The 17,349-nt window shown below is 42.0% G+C and overlaps 2 protein-coding genes and 1 pseudogene across 3 annotated transcripts; 1 reads left to right on the top strand and 2 right to left on the bottom strand.

The window, feature by feature from the left end:
- Positions 1-5,511: 5,511 nt before the first annotated feature.
- Positions 5,512-6,438, bottom strand: LOC311262816 (olfactory receptor 6N2-like; the record flags this gene model as incomplete). Its single annotated transcript, XM_084362552.1, has 1 exon — positions 5,512-6,438. The coding sequence occupies one exon, from the start codon at positions 6,436-6,438 to the stop codon at positions 5,512-5,514; it is 927 nt and encodes a 308-aa protein (XP_084218678.1).
- A 2,642-nt stretch (positions 6,439-9,080) lies between these two features.
- On the bottom strand, positions 9,081-10,007 carry LOC311262178 (olfactory receptor 6N2-like; the record flags this gene model as incomplete). Its single annotated transcript, XM_084361413.1, has 1 exon — positions 9,081-10,007. The coding sequence occupies one exon, from the start codon at positions 10,005-10,007 to the stop codon at positions 9,081-9,083; it is 927 nt and encodes a 308-aa protein (XP_084217539.1).
- Positions 10,008-16,264: 6,257 nt separating this feature from the next.
- Positions 16,265-17,132, top strand: LOC311262377 (olfactory receptor 4D6-like; annotated as a pseudogene). Its single transcript has one exon. The product of its transcript is annotated as an olfactory receptor 4D6-like (transcript).
- The last annotated feature ends 217 nt before the right edge of the window (positions 17,133-17,349 follow it).

Consider the following 17,349-nt stretch of genomic DNA (forward strand, 5'->3'; position numbering starts at 1 on the left):
GAATCCGATAAACCAAAAACAAGTCACAAGGACAAAAGACAAAGTACCAACAAAAAGGGCTGAAGCAAGCCCCCAGACGCAGCGGTGGCAGCGGTGGCAGCGATGGCAGCGGTGGCGGCGGCGGTGGAAACTTCTCCCCCAGACACGTCAACTCTTCCAGCGCCATCTGCGGCGACGGCGCTCCCATCTCCGACCGCTTCATGGTTCAGGTCTGGAGCCAGACCTAAGGACTCAGCCATTTTCCCACCAAACCGGTCTACACACCTGCCGCTCTGGATGGATGTGGTCCGTGGCGAACACTCGGCCTCCTCTCAGCAGAACAAACAGCTGGGGAAGTCCTTCTCCTTCCGCCGCAAGTTGCTGAGGGAGGCTGTCAACAGGCACTCTGGTGGTCTTCCCCGCCCTCAGCTACCTGAAGAGCTGTCTCCAAAACTGGATCACAGCCCCACATCTGGAGCTCTGGCAGCCGCTGTGGATCTCCCATCCTCCTCCTCCTCCGCCTCCTCCTCCTCCACCGCCGCCCCCGCTGCCGCCGCTGCTGCTCCTGTCCCATCTCTCACTGCTGCGGATCAGGAACCCACTCCTCTCTTCCCCGCCACTGCCCCGATCGTCGGCAACTCCATCGTCGGTTGGTTTGGAAGGCAACAGGCTACCAAGGATATTCCTGATGACCGCTCCCATGTTCTCGTTGTTGGAACCTCCATGGTCCGACATGTGGAGATCAGCAGATGCAGCACTTCCTGCCACCCAGGTGCGCTCGTTCAGGACATCAATGACGTCATCCCGCAGCTGCTCTCTCAACGTCCGTCAGTCTCCACTGTGGTTGCTCACATTGGTACGTGCAACCTTAAACTGCAGCAATCGGAGAAGCTTAAGGACGACTACATCTCCCTCATAAGCACCATTCTAGACTCCAACAAACAGTGCGTAGTTTCTGGCCCCTTTGCTCCCCCCTGTTTCGGTGATGTAAAATTTAGCTGACTCAGACAACTCCACATCTGGCTCAACGGATACTGCCGCAGTCGTGACATCCCATATGTGGACAACGTCACCTCTTTTCCCAATAGAACTGACCTCTTCAAAAATGACCGGCTCCACCCAAATCTCATCGGATCTCGCCTCCTATCCGTGAACATTGAACTCACCCTGCGCTCAGCGTCAGCAACTCCACACTCCAAACATTATAGCAGTCCAGTGACAATCACATCTATCCCTGTTATCACAAACTTTAGGCCTAAGAAATGCACTTCTGATCTCACCAGTTCAGCTAACCCTTAGTAATCTTATCCATATCCCTCCAGTTATCAGCCCCTCACACAGCAATGCACCTCAAAAAATAAAAATGGCTCTATTAAATGTCAGGTCACTTACAAATAAATCATTTTTAATAAATGAACTCATCAGCACCCACAGTTTAGATTTAACTTTACTAACTGAAACCTGGCTTGATAAAAATGGAGCCGCTACACTCATTGAGACTGCGCCTCCAAACTTCAATTTCTTCCATACCACTAGGACTGATAGGAGAGGTGGTGGGGTTGCTGCTGTCTTCTCTGATATTTATGGCTGTAAGGAAGTCCATCTTGGTGAATTCATATCATTTGAATACCTTGCTTTGTCAGTACATTGCAAAACTACAGTCTTAATAATAACTGTTTACCGTCCACCAAAATCCAAATGTGGATTTCTGGAAGAACTTTCTCAGCTATTATCTCAGGTTACACTGATTATGACTGTCTTATTATATCTGGTGACTTTAATATTCACATTGACATTAAAACTGATCCAGATGCCATAAGCTTTATTAGTCTGCTGGAGGCATTTGACCTCTCTCAACATGTCCGTGGACCCACCCACAATAAAGGACATACTCTTGACCTTGTCATCTCAAAAGGATTTAACATTACAACGCCTCTTGTTGTGGATGTAGCCTTTTCTGATCACTGTTGCATTTATTTTGATGTTTCTGCTTTCCCTGTACAACGTAGCAGTTCTCGATTACTCAAAAGACGCATAATTAATGACAATACTATTGAAAGCTTTCAAAAAATTGTAAATGAGAAGTCTTGTCCATGATATCTTCAACTGGGGACCTTGTGGACAACTTCAACTCAAAAATACATAGTGTATTTGACAAAATTGCACCACTCAAAATTAAATATGTAAAAAAACAAAAGGCTCCCTGGAGAAATGAAGTGGACATCAGATACTTAAAGAGAAAGTGTCGTCAGGCAGAGCGACAGTGGAGAAAAACAAGACTTCAGGTTGACAATGACATCTATAAGGATAAACTGAATGAATATAACAAAGCAATTAAACAAGCAAGACAATCATTCTTTTCTAAAATCATCAATGAAAATATTAATAATAGCAAAGTGTTTTTCTCCACTGTTGACAGACTTGTTAACCCACCATCCACCATTCCTTCAGAAATGTTGTCCTCAGAAAAATGTGATCAATTTGCTTCTTTCTTTAATAACAAAATCATTACTATTAGACAAAACATTACTGCTCTAAAATCTACAACTGAACTTGCCCTTTCTCTCTCCAGGAATTCCACCTGTGTCATGTCTCACTTTAACTGTTTAAATCTGACAGAGCTCGACAATATTGTTGGTCAGCTCAGGTCCTCCACCTGCTGCCTGGATCCTCTCCCAACTGCTTTTTTCAAAATTGTCTTTAACTGCTTAGCATCAGAGGTTCTACACATCATTAACTGGTCTCTGGTCTCACTAAAAACAGCTGTCATCAAACCACTTCTGAAGAAGAACAATCTGGATCAAAGTGTCATTGCAAATTACAGGCCCATCTCCAACTTACCATTCCTCAGCAAAATACTTGAAAAAACAGTCTACATTCAGCTCAAGAATTATCTTGCATCAAATAGCCTTTTAGATATTTATCAGTCTGGTTTTCGGCCCCACCATAGCACAGAAACGGCACTTATCACAGTTTTAAATGATCTACATATAAACACAGACTCCAAAAAAATCTCCATTCTTGTTCTACTTGATCTTAGTTCTGCGTTTGAAACCGTTGATCACAACATCTTACTGGAAAGGCTTGACAGGTGGGTTGGCTTGTCTGGTCCAGTTCTAAATTGGTTCAGAACCGACCTTCATGATAGGCAGTTTTATGTCTCCATTGGTGAATTCAACTCCAACACTATGAACATTACATGTGGGGTACCACAAGGGTCAATTCTTGGACCAATGCTGTTCAATCTCTACATGCTTCCACTCTCACATGTCATACGCAAACATAATCTTAGTTCCCATAATTATGCAGATGATTCACAACTTTACATTTCACTACACCCAGATGACCTATCACCCATAATATCCCTCACTCAGTGTATCAAAGACATTAATCAATGGATGTCAGAACATTTTTTACAACTAAACAAAGACAAAACAGAAATACTCATCTTTGGTGCACAGGCTCAGAGACAGAAAATTGCAGCACATCTCAACTCTCTCTCTCTTGACAGCAAAACTGAAGCAAGGAATCTGGGTGTAATCATCGACAGCAATCTAAATTTCAGAAGTCATATCAACCACGTTACAAGATCATCTTTCTATCATCTCAAAAATATTTCCAAATTGAGGGGCTTTCTGTCAAAATCAGACTCAGAAAAATTAATCCACGCATTTATAACAAGTAGACTAGATAACTGTAATGGTTTATTCACTGGACTCCCAAAATCAAGTATTCAGAGGTTACAACTAATTCAAAATGCAGCTGCACGTATTCTCACTGGTACCAAGAAATATCAACACATCACACCTGTTCTTAAATCTTTGCACTGGTTACCTGTTAGGACAAGAATCGATTTCAAAATACTACTCCTGGTTTACAAAGCACTACATGGCCTTGCACCTCAGTACATCACAGACATGCTCATCACCTACACCCCAACAGGAACACTTGGGTCAACAGGCAGTGGCAACTTACTCATTCCTCGCACCAGATCCAAAGAAGGGGAGGCAGCTTTTAGTGTATCTGCCCCACGAAAATGGAACACCTTGCCTGACACAGACATGCCACATCAGCAGCCATCTTTAAAAACAGATTAAAAACATATCTTTTCTCAACAGCATTCTGTTGAACTGTGTGTGTGTGTATGTGTGTGAGTGCATGTGTCCATATGTGATTGTGTGAGTGGGTGCGCATGTGTGAGTCTAAGTGTGTATGTGCTGAAGATGACATATATGATTGTTTACTTGCACTTGCACTCTTCTTGTTTTCTATTCGAATTCTAATTGATTTTTATATAACTATGTATACCTGTTGTGAAGCACATTGAGTCTGCCTTGTGCATGAAATGCGCTTTAAAAAGTAAATAAAGCTGAATAACAAACAGTCTCTGGCCTTTTCTTGTAACATCAGAGGGGTGCAGGATATTACTGTAGGTTACTATAGACAGAACAGAGCTGCATGTCTGTTAAACCCAATGGTGTAATAACTAAGTACATTTACATCATTACAGTACAAGTACAGTTTTGAGGTACTTGATTAGTACTTTAAATAATTCCATTTTCTGCTACTTTATACTATACTATTCTGTTCGCTACGTTATGGAGGCAAATATTGTTCTTTTACGTCAATAAATTTATTTGACAACTTTAGTTACTAGTTACTTTGCTAATTCAGATTCATAAAAAATAAAAATCAAAGAATAAATTGATGTACTGTTGTAGCGTAAGCTACCCAGCAGTATAAAGGAGATTAATATGAGCTCCCCCTTAACCTGTTTCAACATTAAAGTGATGAACACATTAATGCATTAGTAAGTTTAATCCAGTAGCATAATATAATATAATAATCTGAAGGGCACTTTTATTTTCAGAAAACTTTTAATCAAACAAATGCTTAAAGGCATCAGCTGAGCTTTGTGTTGGGAGTTTGTTGTATCTCAAATTCTAAATTTTGACACTAAAATTTTCACAGAGACATCATGAAATCATGCAATGTCTATGGTTCGACTCAGATCCCCTAGATTTTGAGTGTCAACAAACCCAACTTTACCACTCTCTTGCCACAATTCCTATGGTTGAAACACGTGGACAGTATCAGCCCAGTATTAAATTTGAATAGCCAGGTATCACATAAATGGTCTCAGAGGGCTGGATACATTAGTACAGTCCCAAACTCAGTCCGGACCTTCCAACCTAACATGTTAAAACCCTCAACACATAAAAACGTGGGAGAGATCTTGGGAGAGGTTTGTTCACAGTGACATGCTCTCTTCAGATGGTTAGACTGACAGTGACTGACAAACAAAGCTGCAAAATCATACTGTTCAATAACTGCAGCAGATTGATTCCATCACTTCATTGTTCAAACTGAAGATACTCTTTACTGTTTCCATCAAATCATAAAGAGCATTGTTGAAGCGTGGAAACAACTCCTTACAATAAACATTCACATCTCTGCATTATTATTACAAAATAAACAACTGCACATTAGCATCACTATCATCACTATTATCGTAACATAACTTTTAATACATCAGATCACTTTGGCTGGACAGAACAACCTCTTCAGATGTTTGGTAATTTCTTTCATTTTCAGTCCATATATAATTGGATTGAAGAGAGGATGATACAAAACTGCTTGTAAAGTCATTATAAAACGCACAGTTTTTGGAAAATCAGATTCCATTCGAACTATAACCACATCATACGCACACAAACAGGAAAAGCTGATTAAGACCAACAGGTGGGGTAAACAGGTCTGTGCTGCTTTTTTCCTGACATTTCTATTACTTTGGTAAGATATTATAAGTATCCTGGTGTATGTAAACAGTATGAAGAGAAAAGGGAAAAGTCCAACATCTAGCAGAGCAAAAACACCAAATACAGACCGTGCTCTTGAACTCACGCAGTTGAGATCGTAAAATGAATTATTACAAAAAATCCCTTGTAAAGTCGAATGACAGAGTTTCATATCAGCGCTCAGTATTACTGGGACTGAAGTTTGACAAGCAGGCAGAAGCCAGGCTAAAACCAGGAAGATACTGATGGTTGTTTTTCTCATGATAGTTGGATATTGCAGAGGTTTACATATAGACACATACCTGTCATAGGCCATGGCTGACAGCAGTAAGAACTCTGAACCACTTAAGGCGTAATATAGAAAAAATTGAAAGAGACAGGCTGAATATGATATGATCTGTTTTTCAGATAATAAGTCAATCAACAACTTTGGGTACATAGCAGAGCTGAAAGCAACAGAGTTCAGTAGCAAAGCTGCAATGAAAATGTACATAGGCTCATGAAGGTTTTTGTGCATCCAAATGAGACACACGATGGTGAAATTACAGCAGAGTATTAGAATATATACTGTGAACATTATCAGAAAATACAGATATCTGTATTTTTGCACTTCCACATATCCACTAAGAGTAATATATGTTACATTAAGTTCATTGTCCATTAATGTTGAGTAAAAATACAAATAATTTAACAAATTAATTTAAATGTTCAGTAATCAAACCGGCAGATCACATAATCATCATACATGTATGAACATGTCAACTCTCACTTTATGATAATATTAACAGTCAACCTGTGCTTGAATGACTTATTTCACAGCTACCTGACCTTTAAAAACCCTAACCTCCAAAATTCAGAAAATGAACTATGTGAGATTGTGCAAAGTTTTTATGAGATTGCTTCACCCTCTAAGGATCTCATTAAGTGCTCCATCAATGATTGAAACAGTCATGTTCCCCTCAGGATGAATTGCAATAACTTTGGTGATCCTCTGACTTTTCATCATTGGATCTAAGTTGTAATGTGTCTATGTTGATTTAGCATACATAATAATGAAATACTCCTTTGACTGGAACAACCATTGGCTGGGGCAGGGCCTTTCTGTGTGGAGTTTGCATGAGTTTCATCTGAGTACTCTGGTTTCCCCCAGATTGTGATACCTCATAGCTGGCCTGCTCCAACATGGTGTGAAGGGTGGTGTCATGTTCCTCTTTGGTTCTGCCATAAACAAAGGCTACTACAGCACTGAACCCTCCCAACTCTGTTCAGCCGACCCCATATAACGCTCTGCAAAGCCTGGCGACATGCAGCTTTTACACAGAAAGTTGAGCCTCTCAATGAACTCAGAATTCACCAGACTCTGGCTCTCTCTCTTCTTTTCCCCCTCTCCTCTGTGCTTTTGTAAAATAAGATCACCAAATCACTGCTGCAGTCAGGTTGATAAACAGGAGTGAAGAAAAATCAACTTTTAATCCTACAAGTTAAAATGTAATCTCTGAGCTCTCCTCTCATCAGTAAACTGTTCTGGATCAGAGCAGAATTAGTTGTCATTCCAGGTGTTTATTAGTCCAGAGGATTTTCCTCTGCACCCGGCTTTGTCTTCCAGAGCCGGCCGGCTCGCCGCTCCACCCAGCGCTCCTAACACAAGAAGCAGCGAAGTCCTGCCACACATGCAAATTTTTGGCTGAAAGTTAAATATTTTCAACTTGTATGAATACACGAACGATGTGAATTTTGGGTATTTGTGCCACAAATTTGCATCTATATGCATCTTTGCATTGACTTGGTATGTAATTTAGATATGCAGAAAATTAGCTTAGCTTTCTGTGGGAATACACCATAACACACTCATTCTCCCTCTCCTTTCCTCTCTCTATCCCTCTACACCAGAACATGGATACCTGACCCAAAACTATCCGCACTTGTGGGGCCCGTCAGAATCCGACATGCGGGGCCAGATTTGGAAAAATGTTAGAAATGATGTCCAGGTTTGAGTTGGTTTCAGACATGTCAATTGACAGCAGTAGTAATTGTGTGGATGTAACTCCAGTTCTGTACGAGTATGTGTGTAACAATATATATATAAAGTACATGAATAGATGTTTTAGGTTTTATATCTGTGTGTAGAAAAATGCCTTCTCACAGTCGTCTACACTGTAAATGTCTGGAATCAGGGTACCCAGACAAGCTGCAACCATGGTGACAACTGCATGACAGGGCAACACCAACTCAGTGTTCAGCTTACATGAACTGCATCGTGCTCGAGTCGGGTTTGGACATTAAAAAAAATGGAACACTAGTAGAGTTCGGGTTGGGATCGGCTACTGCCTCAGACTCAGTCTAGTTAGGACATAAAAATGCTGGCTGAGCTTTACTGTACACTACACTACCTCACCTTTAGACTGTAACTGGCTCTTCATTTGTTTATTCTGGTGATAAAATATTAATAGTTCTTGTGGTCCATTGGCTCTCTACTGTTCACACCAGGTTTGGTTTGTGTGGTGCTCTGAGCTTCATATTTTGTGGTTAAGTGTATTATATATTTTTCATCTGCGTCCTGTAGCAGGACAGAAGACTATCACTATGCTGCTGTAAACGTGGCACACAGGGCTTTGACTCACTGTTGTCTGTGTTGTTACTGTCATGTTTTGCATAATCTGTTTTCTCCTAAAACTAGACCATGTGTCTCCGTGGACCCACCAGTGTCTTTAACTTCAGCAGGTAATGCAGAAGGCGTTTTCAAATGACAAGCCCGAGCCTAGGCTTCACTGTCTCTCTCTCACCTGCTGCGAGTTGGTGACAAAAACAATCTTGTTTTTAGCCATGTCGACTCAGATCCCTAAAATGTCTGTTGCATATCAACCCACACACCCTCTCCCTCTTCTCCACGTCTCCTATGGCTGAAACATGTAGACAACATAATATATTTGTATTGCCCAGTACAAAATGTCAATACATCAGTCTCCAAGGGTTATATGTCCGTCTTAGCAACAGTCTCAAACGTAGCCCAGGCTTTCTACAAAACACCAACAACAAACAAACAAAACCTCAAAATTAAAGAAGCGGGAGAAATCTTGGGAGAGTTAGTTCACAGTGATATGCTTTCATCCATCACATCCATCACTACATTGTTCAAACTGAAGATACTCTTTACGGTTTCCATCAAATCATAAAGAGCATTGTTGAAGCGTGGAAACAACTTCCTACATTAAACATTCACATCTCTGCATTATTATGACAAAATAAACAACTGCAAATTAGCATCACTATCATCACTATTATCGTAACATAACTTTTAATACATCAGATAACTTTAGCTGGACAGAACAACCTCTTCAGATGTTTGGTAATTTCTTTCATTTTCAGTCCATATATAATTGGATTGAAGAGAGGATGATACAAAACTGCTTGTAAAGTCATTATAAAACGTGCAGTTCTTGGAAAATCCGATTCCATTCGAACTATAACCACATCATACGCACACAAACAGGAAAAGCTGATTAAGACCAACAGGTGGGGTAAACAGGTCTGTGCTGCTTTTTTCCTGACATTTCTATTACTTTGGTAAGATATTATAAGTATCCTGGTGTATGTAAACAGTATGAAGAGAAAAGGGAACAGTCCAATGTTCAGCAAAGCAATTATTCCGAATATTGATCGTGCACTTGAATTAAAACAGTTGAGATTGTAAATTGAATTATTACAAAACATTCCTTTTAAAGTAAGATAACAGAGTTTCATATCAGCACTCAGTATGACTGGGACTGCTATCTGACAAGCAGGCAGAAGCCAGGCTAAAACCAGGAAGATACTGATGGTTGTTTTTCTCATGATAGTTGGATATTGCAGAGGTTTACATATAGACACATACCTGTCATAGGCCATGGCTGACAGCACTAAGAACTCTGAACCACTTAAGGAATAGAATAGAAAAAATTGAAAGAGACAGGCTGAATATGATATGATCTGTTTTTCAGATAATAAGTCAATCAACAACTTTGGGTACATAGCAGAGCTGAAAGCAACAGAGTTCAGTAGCAAAGCTGCAATGAAAATGTACATAGGCTCATGGAGGTTTTTGTGCATCCAAATGAGACACACGATGGTGAAATTACAGCAGAGTATAAGAATATATACTGTGAACATTATCAGAAAATACAGATATCTGTATTTTTGTACTTCCACATATCCACTAAGAGTAATATATGTTACATTAAGTTCATCATCCATTAATGTTTAAATAACTAAGTGTTCAGAAAGGCAGATTACATGATCATTATACATGAATGAAGATTTAAAAAACTCTTGCTGTCATAGAATCAGAATCAGAATACTTTATTAATCCCGGGGTAGTAGTAGTAATACTAATAATAGTAATACTAACATTAAAACTGTATGTTCGTGTCTTCCTCATTTAGAGCTACCTGAGCTGTAAATGCATTTGGTGTGTGTCCCCTTCCAAAATTCAGGAAATGAACTATGTGAGTCTGTGGGAAGTTTTTATTAACTTGCTTCAGCCTCCATGGATCTCATTAACTGTTCCATCTCAACAAATTCTAATATTCAAAGAGCTTCCTGAACTTATAGCATTGTTAAACTTATTTTTTTTCGTGTGTGTCTGATTGTATGGTACACTTTACTACATTAATATTCATCTCAATGGAAATTAGCTTATATTTTCTTCAACAACAAAAATATTCCCCTGGTGTTTTTTTGGTTTGTTTTTGGGTTGTTTTTTTTTACCTGGCATAAAAGAAATGTTTATTTGTTTGAACAGATGTGCCACTCCATCTTCTGCCACTTGAAGAATTGTAACAAAATAAACAATTGTATGTTTGTATGGTTGTGTGATCTTAAGATAGATGGAATTGTTTGTGACCTGAGATGTTGGACTGAGTGCATGCACCTTAGGTATGTACGGTCAACCTCATCAGGAACAGATCTTAAGAACTGGTGTCCAGCTTCTGTACCAGTGGAATCTGTATCTGTACCAGGCATTTATGAGACAACCTGATCAGGAGTCTAATTTGTAAAGCGGTGTGTAGGGTCCATGCTAAAGTGCCAAAAAATAAAAATGTGATGCTTCGTGTCTAAACCCAGTGAAATGAACCACTGCTGAACCACCCTGTGCTGGAGTACGGGTTAGTATTACTGCCTGGTACAGTACAACAATAGAGAATTCACTAACAAGACTATGCCATAGTTTAGCGTTAAAGTAGTTTATTTAAGTTGGTAGGACATTTGGGAAGGATAGGAAAGGGGGGTCGGGGTTGTCAGGTGAGGAAAAGGGGTCGAAGTTGGTGAATGAAGGAAAGGGGGTTGAGGTTGGTGGATGAAGAGGGGGGTTTGAGCTGGGTTGCAGAGTGGCTGGACTGTCTAGGAACCGGGGAGGTTGAGACTCAAAGTTGGGGCACGTCTTGATGGGCGCACATCTTGGTCGGCGTGGATTCATCATCCCACAAAGGTATTACTAGGCTATGCGGAAATTGGCTTGATGAATATCGCTGAGCTGGCTGTGGATGTAGCTGTTGTAGGCTTGGGAGGACCAGCGGCAGAGGACTTTGATGGTGTGGTCAGGAATTCCTTGTCTGGAGACGGGAGTTAAGTGGCTGTGGTTAAGGGTAAGCGTTTTGGTGCAAGCTTGGGTTCTGCTTTACATAGGCCTTTGATCAGCATGGTGACGTGAGGATGAGAAACGGAGGGGGCTTGAGGTCCGGAGAGCAGTTTGGCGAAGAAGTTGATGGCGCTGAGATATACTTGGATGGTGGATGTTCTGATTTTGAGAACCGTATGGGCGTATGTGATGAAGCTGGTTGTTGTTACGATGTCGACGGAGGGGAAAGGGAGGTTGTGAAGGGTATGGAATGACTTGAAACTGCACCAGCCGGAATAGTACAATGAAAGGGTTTTAGGAGACAGGCTGTTCAGGATGGCTTGCTGGGATGTGGTGACAAGGTGGAAGAGCTGGGGGTTTAGATGTAGATGGTGGCTGAAAATGGTGGGACTGGTGTTGGGTGAGGGTCCGAGTCTGCTGCCAAGGATTTGAATTTCTGGAATGACAACCGAGAGAGAGAGTCAGCGATGCAATTTTGGTGTCCGGACATGTGAGCTGCACGGATTATGAAGAAGTGCTGGGCTGAGACTAAGGTGAAGCGTCAGATGAATTTCATGATGTCCAGTGATTGTGAGCACCCTTTGTTGATGATGTCAACGGCAGTGAGGTTGTCTGAGTGAATAAGGATGACTTTTCTGGACCAAACATGCCCCGAAAGAAGTGCGGCAATTATGATTGGCAGAGGAAGGTGAGAGTGAGGACAGTTCTGGGGGCCAAATGGAGGCGAACCATCTACCGCCGTAGTAGCCTCCGAAACCTACTGAGGGTGTGGCGTCTGTGTATAGCTGGATGTCCTCTGGCTGAGTGATTCAGTCGCCGTAGAAGAAAGAAATACCGTTCCATGAAGACAGAAAGTCACGCCACATTCTCAGTTCCATTTTGCAGGAGTTGTCCTAGGTGATGTAGTTGTGGAGGGATGGCGTGGTGGAAGACAGGGATAGTAGGTGGGAGATGAAGGATCGACCCTGGGGGATAATGGGAATGGCATAGTTGAGGTGTCCAAGTAAGGAGAGAAGCTGGCACTTGGTGCAGTGATGGGCAAGGAGGTGTTGGAGATGAACAAGGAGGTACGTAGCTTCTCAGCTTCTTGGGAGGGAGGCTTGGAAGGTGAGAGAATCGAGAGTAATGCCGAAGAATTCGAGGGATGTGTAGGTCGGAAAGGGGAATGCCGAGTTGGTTGAAGGTTGATTTAAGAGTTGAGTGACCTTGTGCTGGAGGGGAGGATGGTGGAGTGACCATGAGAAAATCGTTGAGGAGGTGGACGACTTAAGGCAGGTTATGCTTATTAAGGAGTATCCAGCAAAGGGCTTCGAAGAGGGAATTGAATATTTTCCGGCTACTTTTGCATCCAAAGGTGAGGCGGACTGCAAAGAACAAACGGCCTCTCCAGGATACACCGAAGAATCTCCAGAAATCTGGGCAGATGGGCAGGGAATTGAAATCACTGGGGATGTCTGCTTTCACCATTCAGGCACTGTGGGCGGCGAGATGGATGAGGCTAATGGCGTGGGTGATGGTGGTGTAATGAATGGAAAAATCTGGGCTGGGAATGAGGCTGATGATGCTTGTTGTGGTGGTGCCGTGGGAGGAAGAGAGGCTGATGGGAAGAAGCGGCAGCTAGAAGCGTTGCAACCCAGGTCGTTAAAGTTGTTGCATTACATCCTGCCACCCTGGAAGAGGACTGGCCTTCCCCTTTTGTCGACGCTGCAGGGGAGGGTGCCGTGGGCAGACAGTAGCCAGTTGGCAGGTGGGGGGATAGCAGGCTTGGGGGTAATTGAGGGAGGAGGTGCAGCATATGCCGGTTGGTTGAACACGGGGGGAGTACGTGTGGGTGGGGCAAGAGGAGGGACGGATAGAAAAGGAGGAAGTTGGGAAAGACCGGCAGTGGACGAGCCCTAGCCTGTGGTGGCAGTGACTTTGTGCGCGGTGCCATGGTTGATAGTGGTTGCTAGAAATGAGTAGCTGGAGCTATGTCAATGGGGGGGAAGGAAGAAGGAAGAGAACAGGAAAGGATGCTGGGATGGAGGAATGCATGTGTAAGGGATGATTGTGCATTATACAGGGAAAAGAGGAATGAGGATCAAAGGTGAGACAGGTGAAACTCATGGGGGTCATCGGTGCGCCGCAAGTGTGTGGTGGCCAGAGTGGAGGTGGAAGAACAGGCTGTGAGTAGCGTGAAAAACCAGGCTTTCTTGTCAGTCCGATGGAATGGGATGTTCTGTCCCCTGAGGGCATGCTGGAGGCGGGCAACTAGGTGAGGTGGCATTGGTGGTGTCTGGCTGGAGCAGCTGGATGGAGAGTAGTGGACGATGCACTGCCGGGGGACATGGGTGGCAGAGCGTAGGCGTGGTGGTTGCCTGGCTGGCCTGGTCAGGGTGGAGATGATCAGGATGGAGGAGATTTGGAGATGACGGATCTATCGTTGAAAAGATCGTCGTCTGAAAGGTTAAGAGACAGCTCTTGCTCCATGGGGTAGGTGGTAAGGTTTTCAAAATTAGTTTTTGAAATGCTTGTCTAAGTACAAACCAACGTCAGAACTTGAGACGAAAGGGAGAGAAAAGGTTAGGCTTGCCTATATAGGTTTGCACAGGTGATTGAATCGGGGAGACATAGGTGGTTGAGTTAATGAGGCACAGGTGGTGGTGTGTTAGGTTGATGAGACACTGGTGGTTGGTTTGACGAAACACAGGTGGTTTATTGGATCGGCCCAGGTGGCAAACCAGCGAGGTGGAGTGGTGTGGACCAGTTCCTGAACTTTAGTTATAATAACTTAATTTCCTTTAAAATACAGAGTTCAGCAGGAGTGAAGATACGGAGTGCTCAGTTTGTCCTGGTCTAAGATGGAAAATCAGCCTCCTGGCGAGTCACTCAAGCCTTGTATGCGGTGAAGGGAATGTTTGTCTAGCAATCTTTTTGTTGACTGCTCTGCTGAGAGTCACTGCTGTCATGGGTGAACAATGCAGACTCCTCACAATGCATTTCCTCAGCTATTGGTTTTTGTTTTAGATTAAGATGACTGAGGACAGCAGATTGTCACCAAGGTTCAGTCAGTTGGTCCTATTGACATTGTTGACTTCAGCCCTAATTGTTGTAGCCTGTGATGCCTCAACCTGTTTGTGTATCAGTCTTTCTCATCTCGATGACTTTGGCTATGTGCTAATGGAGCCCAACTGGGTTCTATTTGAGGGAATGATTTCATGACTAGTGTGATTGGAAATGGACCCATTGACAATTGCCCACCTGCTCTGTAATAGGCCCCACCTAGCAAGCCACAAGACTCAAAATATCCGTCCCCAAAGTCCTGGTGTGGGACACTACAGGACACCCACAGTCCAGTTCATGGTGAGGATTCTATGGATCGGACTTGTTTTGGCACTTCCCTCAAATTGTCAGTCCTTAAGTTGATAAGGCTTACTCTTTACTGTGTTAGTTATATAAACAATTACATGTTTCAAAGACCAGACAGATCACATCTCTACAACACTTTTAAAAGAGGACATTATTGCACATTATCTTTAAGTGTCACAAGACATTTGTGTCATATATGGACATTTTTTGTCCATATATGATTGGATTGAAGAGAGGATGATCCATAACCAGCTGTAAAGTCATTATTAAACGTGCAGTTTTTGGGATGTCTGATTCCAGTCTAAGTATTGTGATATCATACGTACATAACAATGAAAAGTTGATTACAACAAGCAGGTGAGGTACACAGGTCTCCATGCAGCTGACCCAGAACGTGGAAAAACAGGCAGATGCCAAGACAAAACCAAGAAAATACTGATCGTTGTTTTTCTCATGATAGTTGAATATTGCAGAGGTTTACACATAGACACATATCTATCATAGGACAACAGCCAACAGTAAGAACTCTGAACAGCCTAAAGTGTACAATAAAAAATATTGAATGTGACAGATGCATGGTGACCACATGAGCACGATGTGGGGATGCATAGTCATCCATTAACATGAAGTTTGGGGCGTACTGGCACCACTGGGGGATGATGATGTGCTGGATGGGGTCCTGTAGGTTTGACTGACACGTGGCTGCTCCATAGACAAACACCGAAAAGTTTTTCCGTCCATCAATATTCTGGCCCACTGTTGCACCACCTCCTCCAGTTCAAGGATTTGGGACGATATTGACAGCTGCACAGCGCTCACCCCTACACCTCCAAGCAAGTTTCCGTTGCAGGGTGATCCTGCTCCTATCAGTGATCGTCACTGACAACCACTGCTGGATGGTCCAACCAACATGTTGCCTGGCCCACTGCAGACATGCTCGACGGTGCCTGGCACTCAAGGGTGTCACACACAACAGTCATCTATCCTTCAACTGCCACAAGGGAGTGCCGTTGTCATGAGGGGGTGAACTTCGTCTGCAGCTGTGTTTGGGTAAGTATGAATGCCAGGACCCAAGGTTTTCCAGCCATACATTGCATAGTAACAAGCTGATCAATGTTATTCACTTCACCCGTCAGTGGTTTTAATCTTGCTTATCAGTGGACATATATATCTTGTAATACTGTGATGTTGTCACCAAAAATTAAATACCTTGATATGAATCTTCGATCATATCGCCCACCCCTTCTCCAGTTTGACAAAGTTGCTCTCATGTTATTGTCTCTTTTGGTGAAGAGTTTAATGAGATCCACGGAGGGTGAAGCAATCTGATAAAAACATTTCACAAACTCAAACTGTGCCCATTCTGAACTTTAGCTGACAAATACAAATGCAATTCAAACTCAGGTAACTGTGAATGAATAGTAATGAAATGCTGATTATAAATTCACTTTTGAAATGAGACTTTAATACACAATTGTAATTTAAGTATGTCTGTAATATTATCTGCTTATTTTTGACAATCTCAATGGATGAAAAATTGAATGTAACATATATAACTCTTGATGGGTATGTAGAAATAGCAAAATACAGATATGTTTATTTTGTGATAATGTTTACAATATATATTCTGATAATTTGCTGTAATTCCACTATTGTATATCTCATTGTGACAAACAAAAACCTCCATGAGCCCATGTACATTTTCATTGCAGGTCTCTTAACCAATTCTGTTCTTTACAGCACTGCTATGTACCCAAAGCTTCTGATTGACTCTTTATCTGAGAAACAGATCATATCACATCCTGTGTGTCACTTTCAATTTTTTATATTTTACACTTCAGGTGGTTCAGAGTTCTTACTGCTGTCAGCCATGGCCTATGACAGATATGTGTCTATATGTAAACCTCTGCAATATCCAACTATCATGAGAAAAACAACGATCGCTATTTTCTTGGTTTTGTCTTGGCTTTTGCCTGCTTGTCAGGTCGCTGGGTCAGCTATGTTGAGTGCTCACAGCAAAGTTTGTAACTTTACCTTGAAAGGAATATTTTGTAATAATTCCATTTACAAACTTCACTGTGAGACCTCAAGAGCACTATCTGTGTATGGTGTGATTGTTTTACTCAATATTGTATTTTTCCCGTTGCTGTACATAGTTTTCACATACACAACAATACTCAAAATATCCTATCGAAGCTGTAGAGAAGTGAGGACAAAAGCTGCACAGACCTGTGTACCTCACCTGCTTGTGTTACTCAACTTTTCATTGTTATGTACGTATGATATCACGATACTTAGACTGGAATCAGACATTCCAAAAACTGCACGTTTAATAATGACTTTACAGCTGGTTATGTATCATCCTCTCTTCAATCCAATCATATATGGACTAAAAATGAAAGAAATTTCCAAACATCTCAAGAGGTTGTATAAATGTATGTGAGTATGATCTGGTCTATTAACCTTGCAAATAATTTTGTCTTAACTATGTGTTGTAGAGATGTGATTCATTTGATCCTTGACAAGTATTTTAGTAGATTGTCTTTATAACTAACACACAGAAGGGTCATTGCCAACTCATCCAATATCATGAACTTTTCCCAGTTCATG

Source organism: Pagrus pagrus (genome assembly GCF_965226575.1).
Source record: "Pagrus pagrus genome assembly, chromosome: 9".
Classification (NCBI taxonomy): Eukaryota; Metazoa; Chordata; class Actinopteri; order Spariformes; family Sparidae; genus Pagrus; species Pagrus pagrus.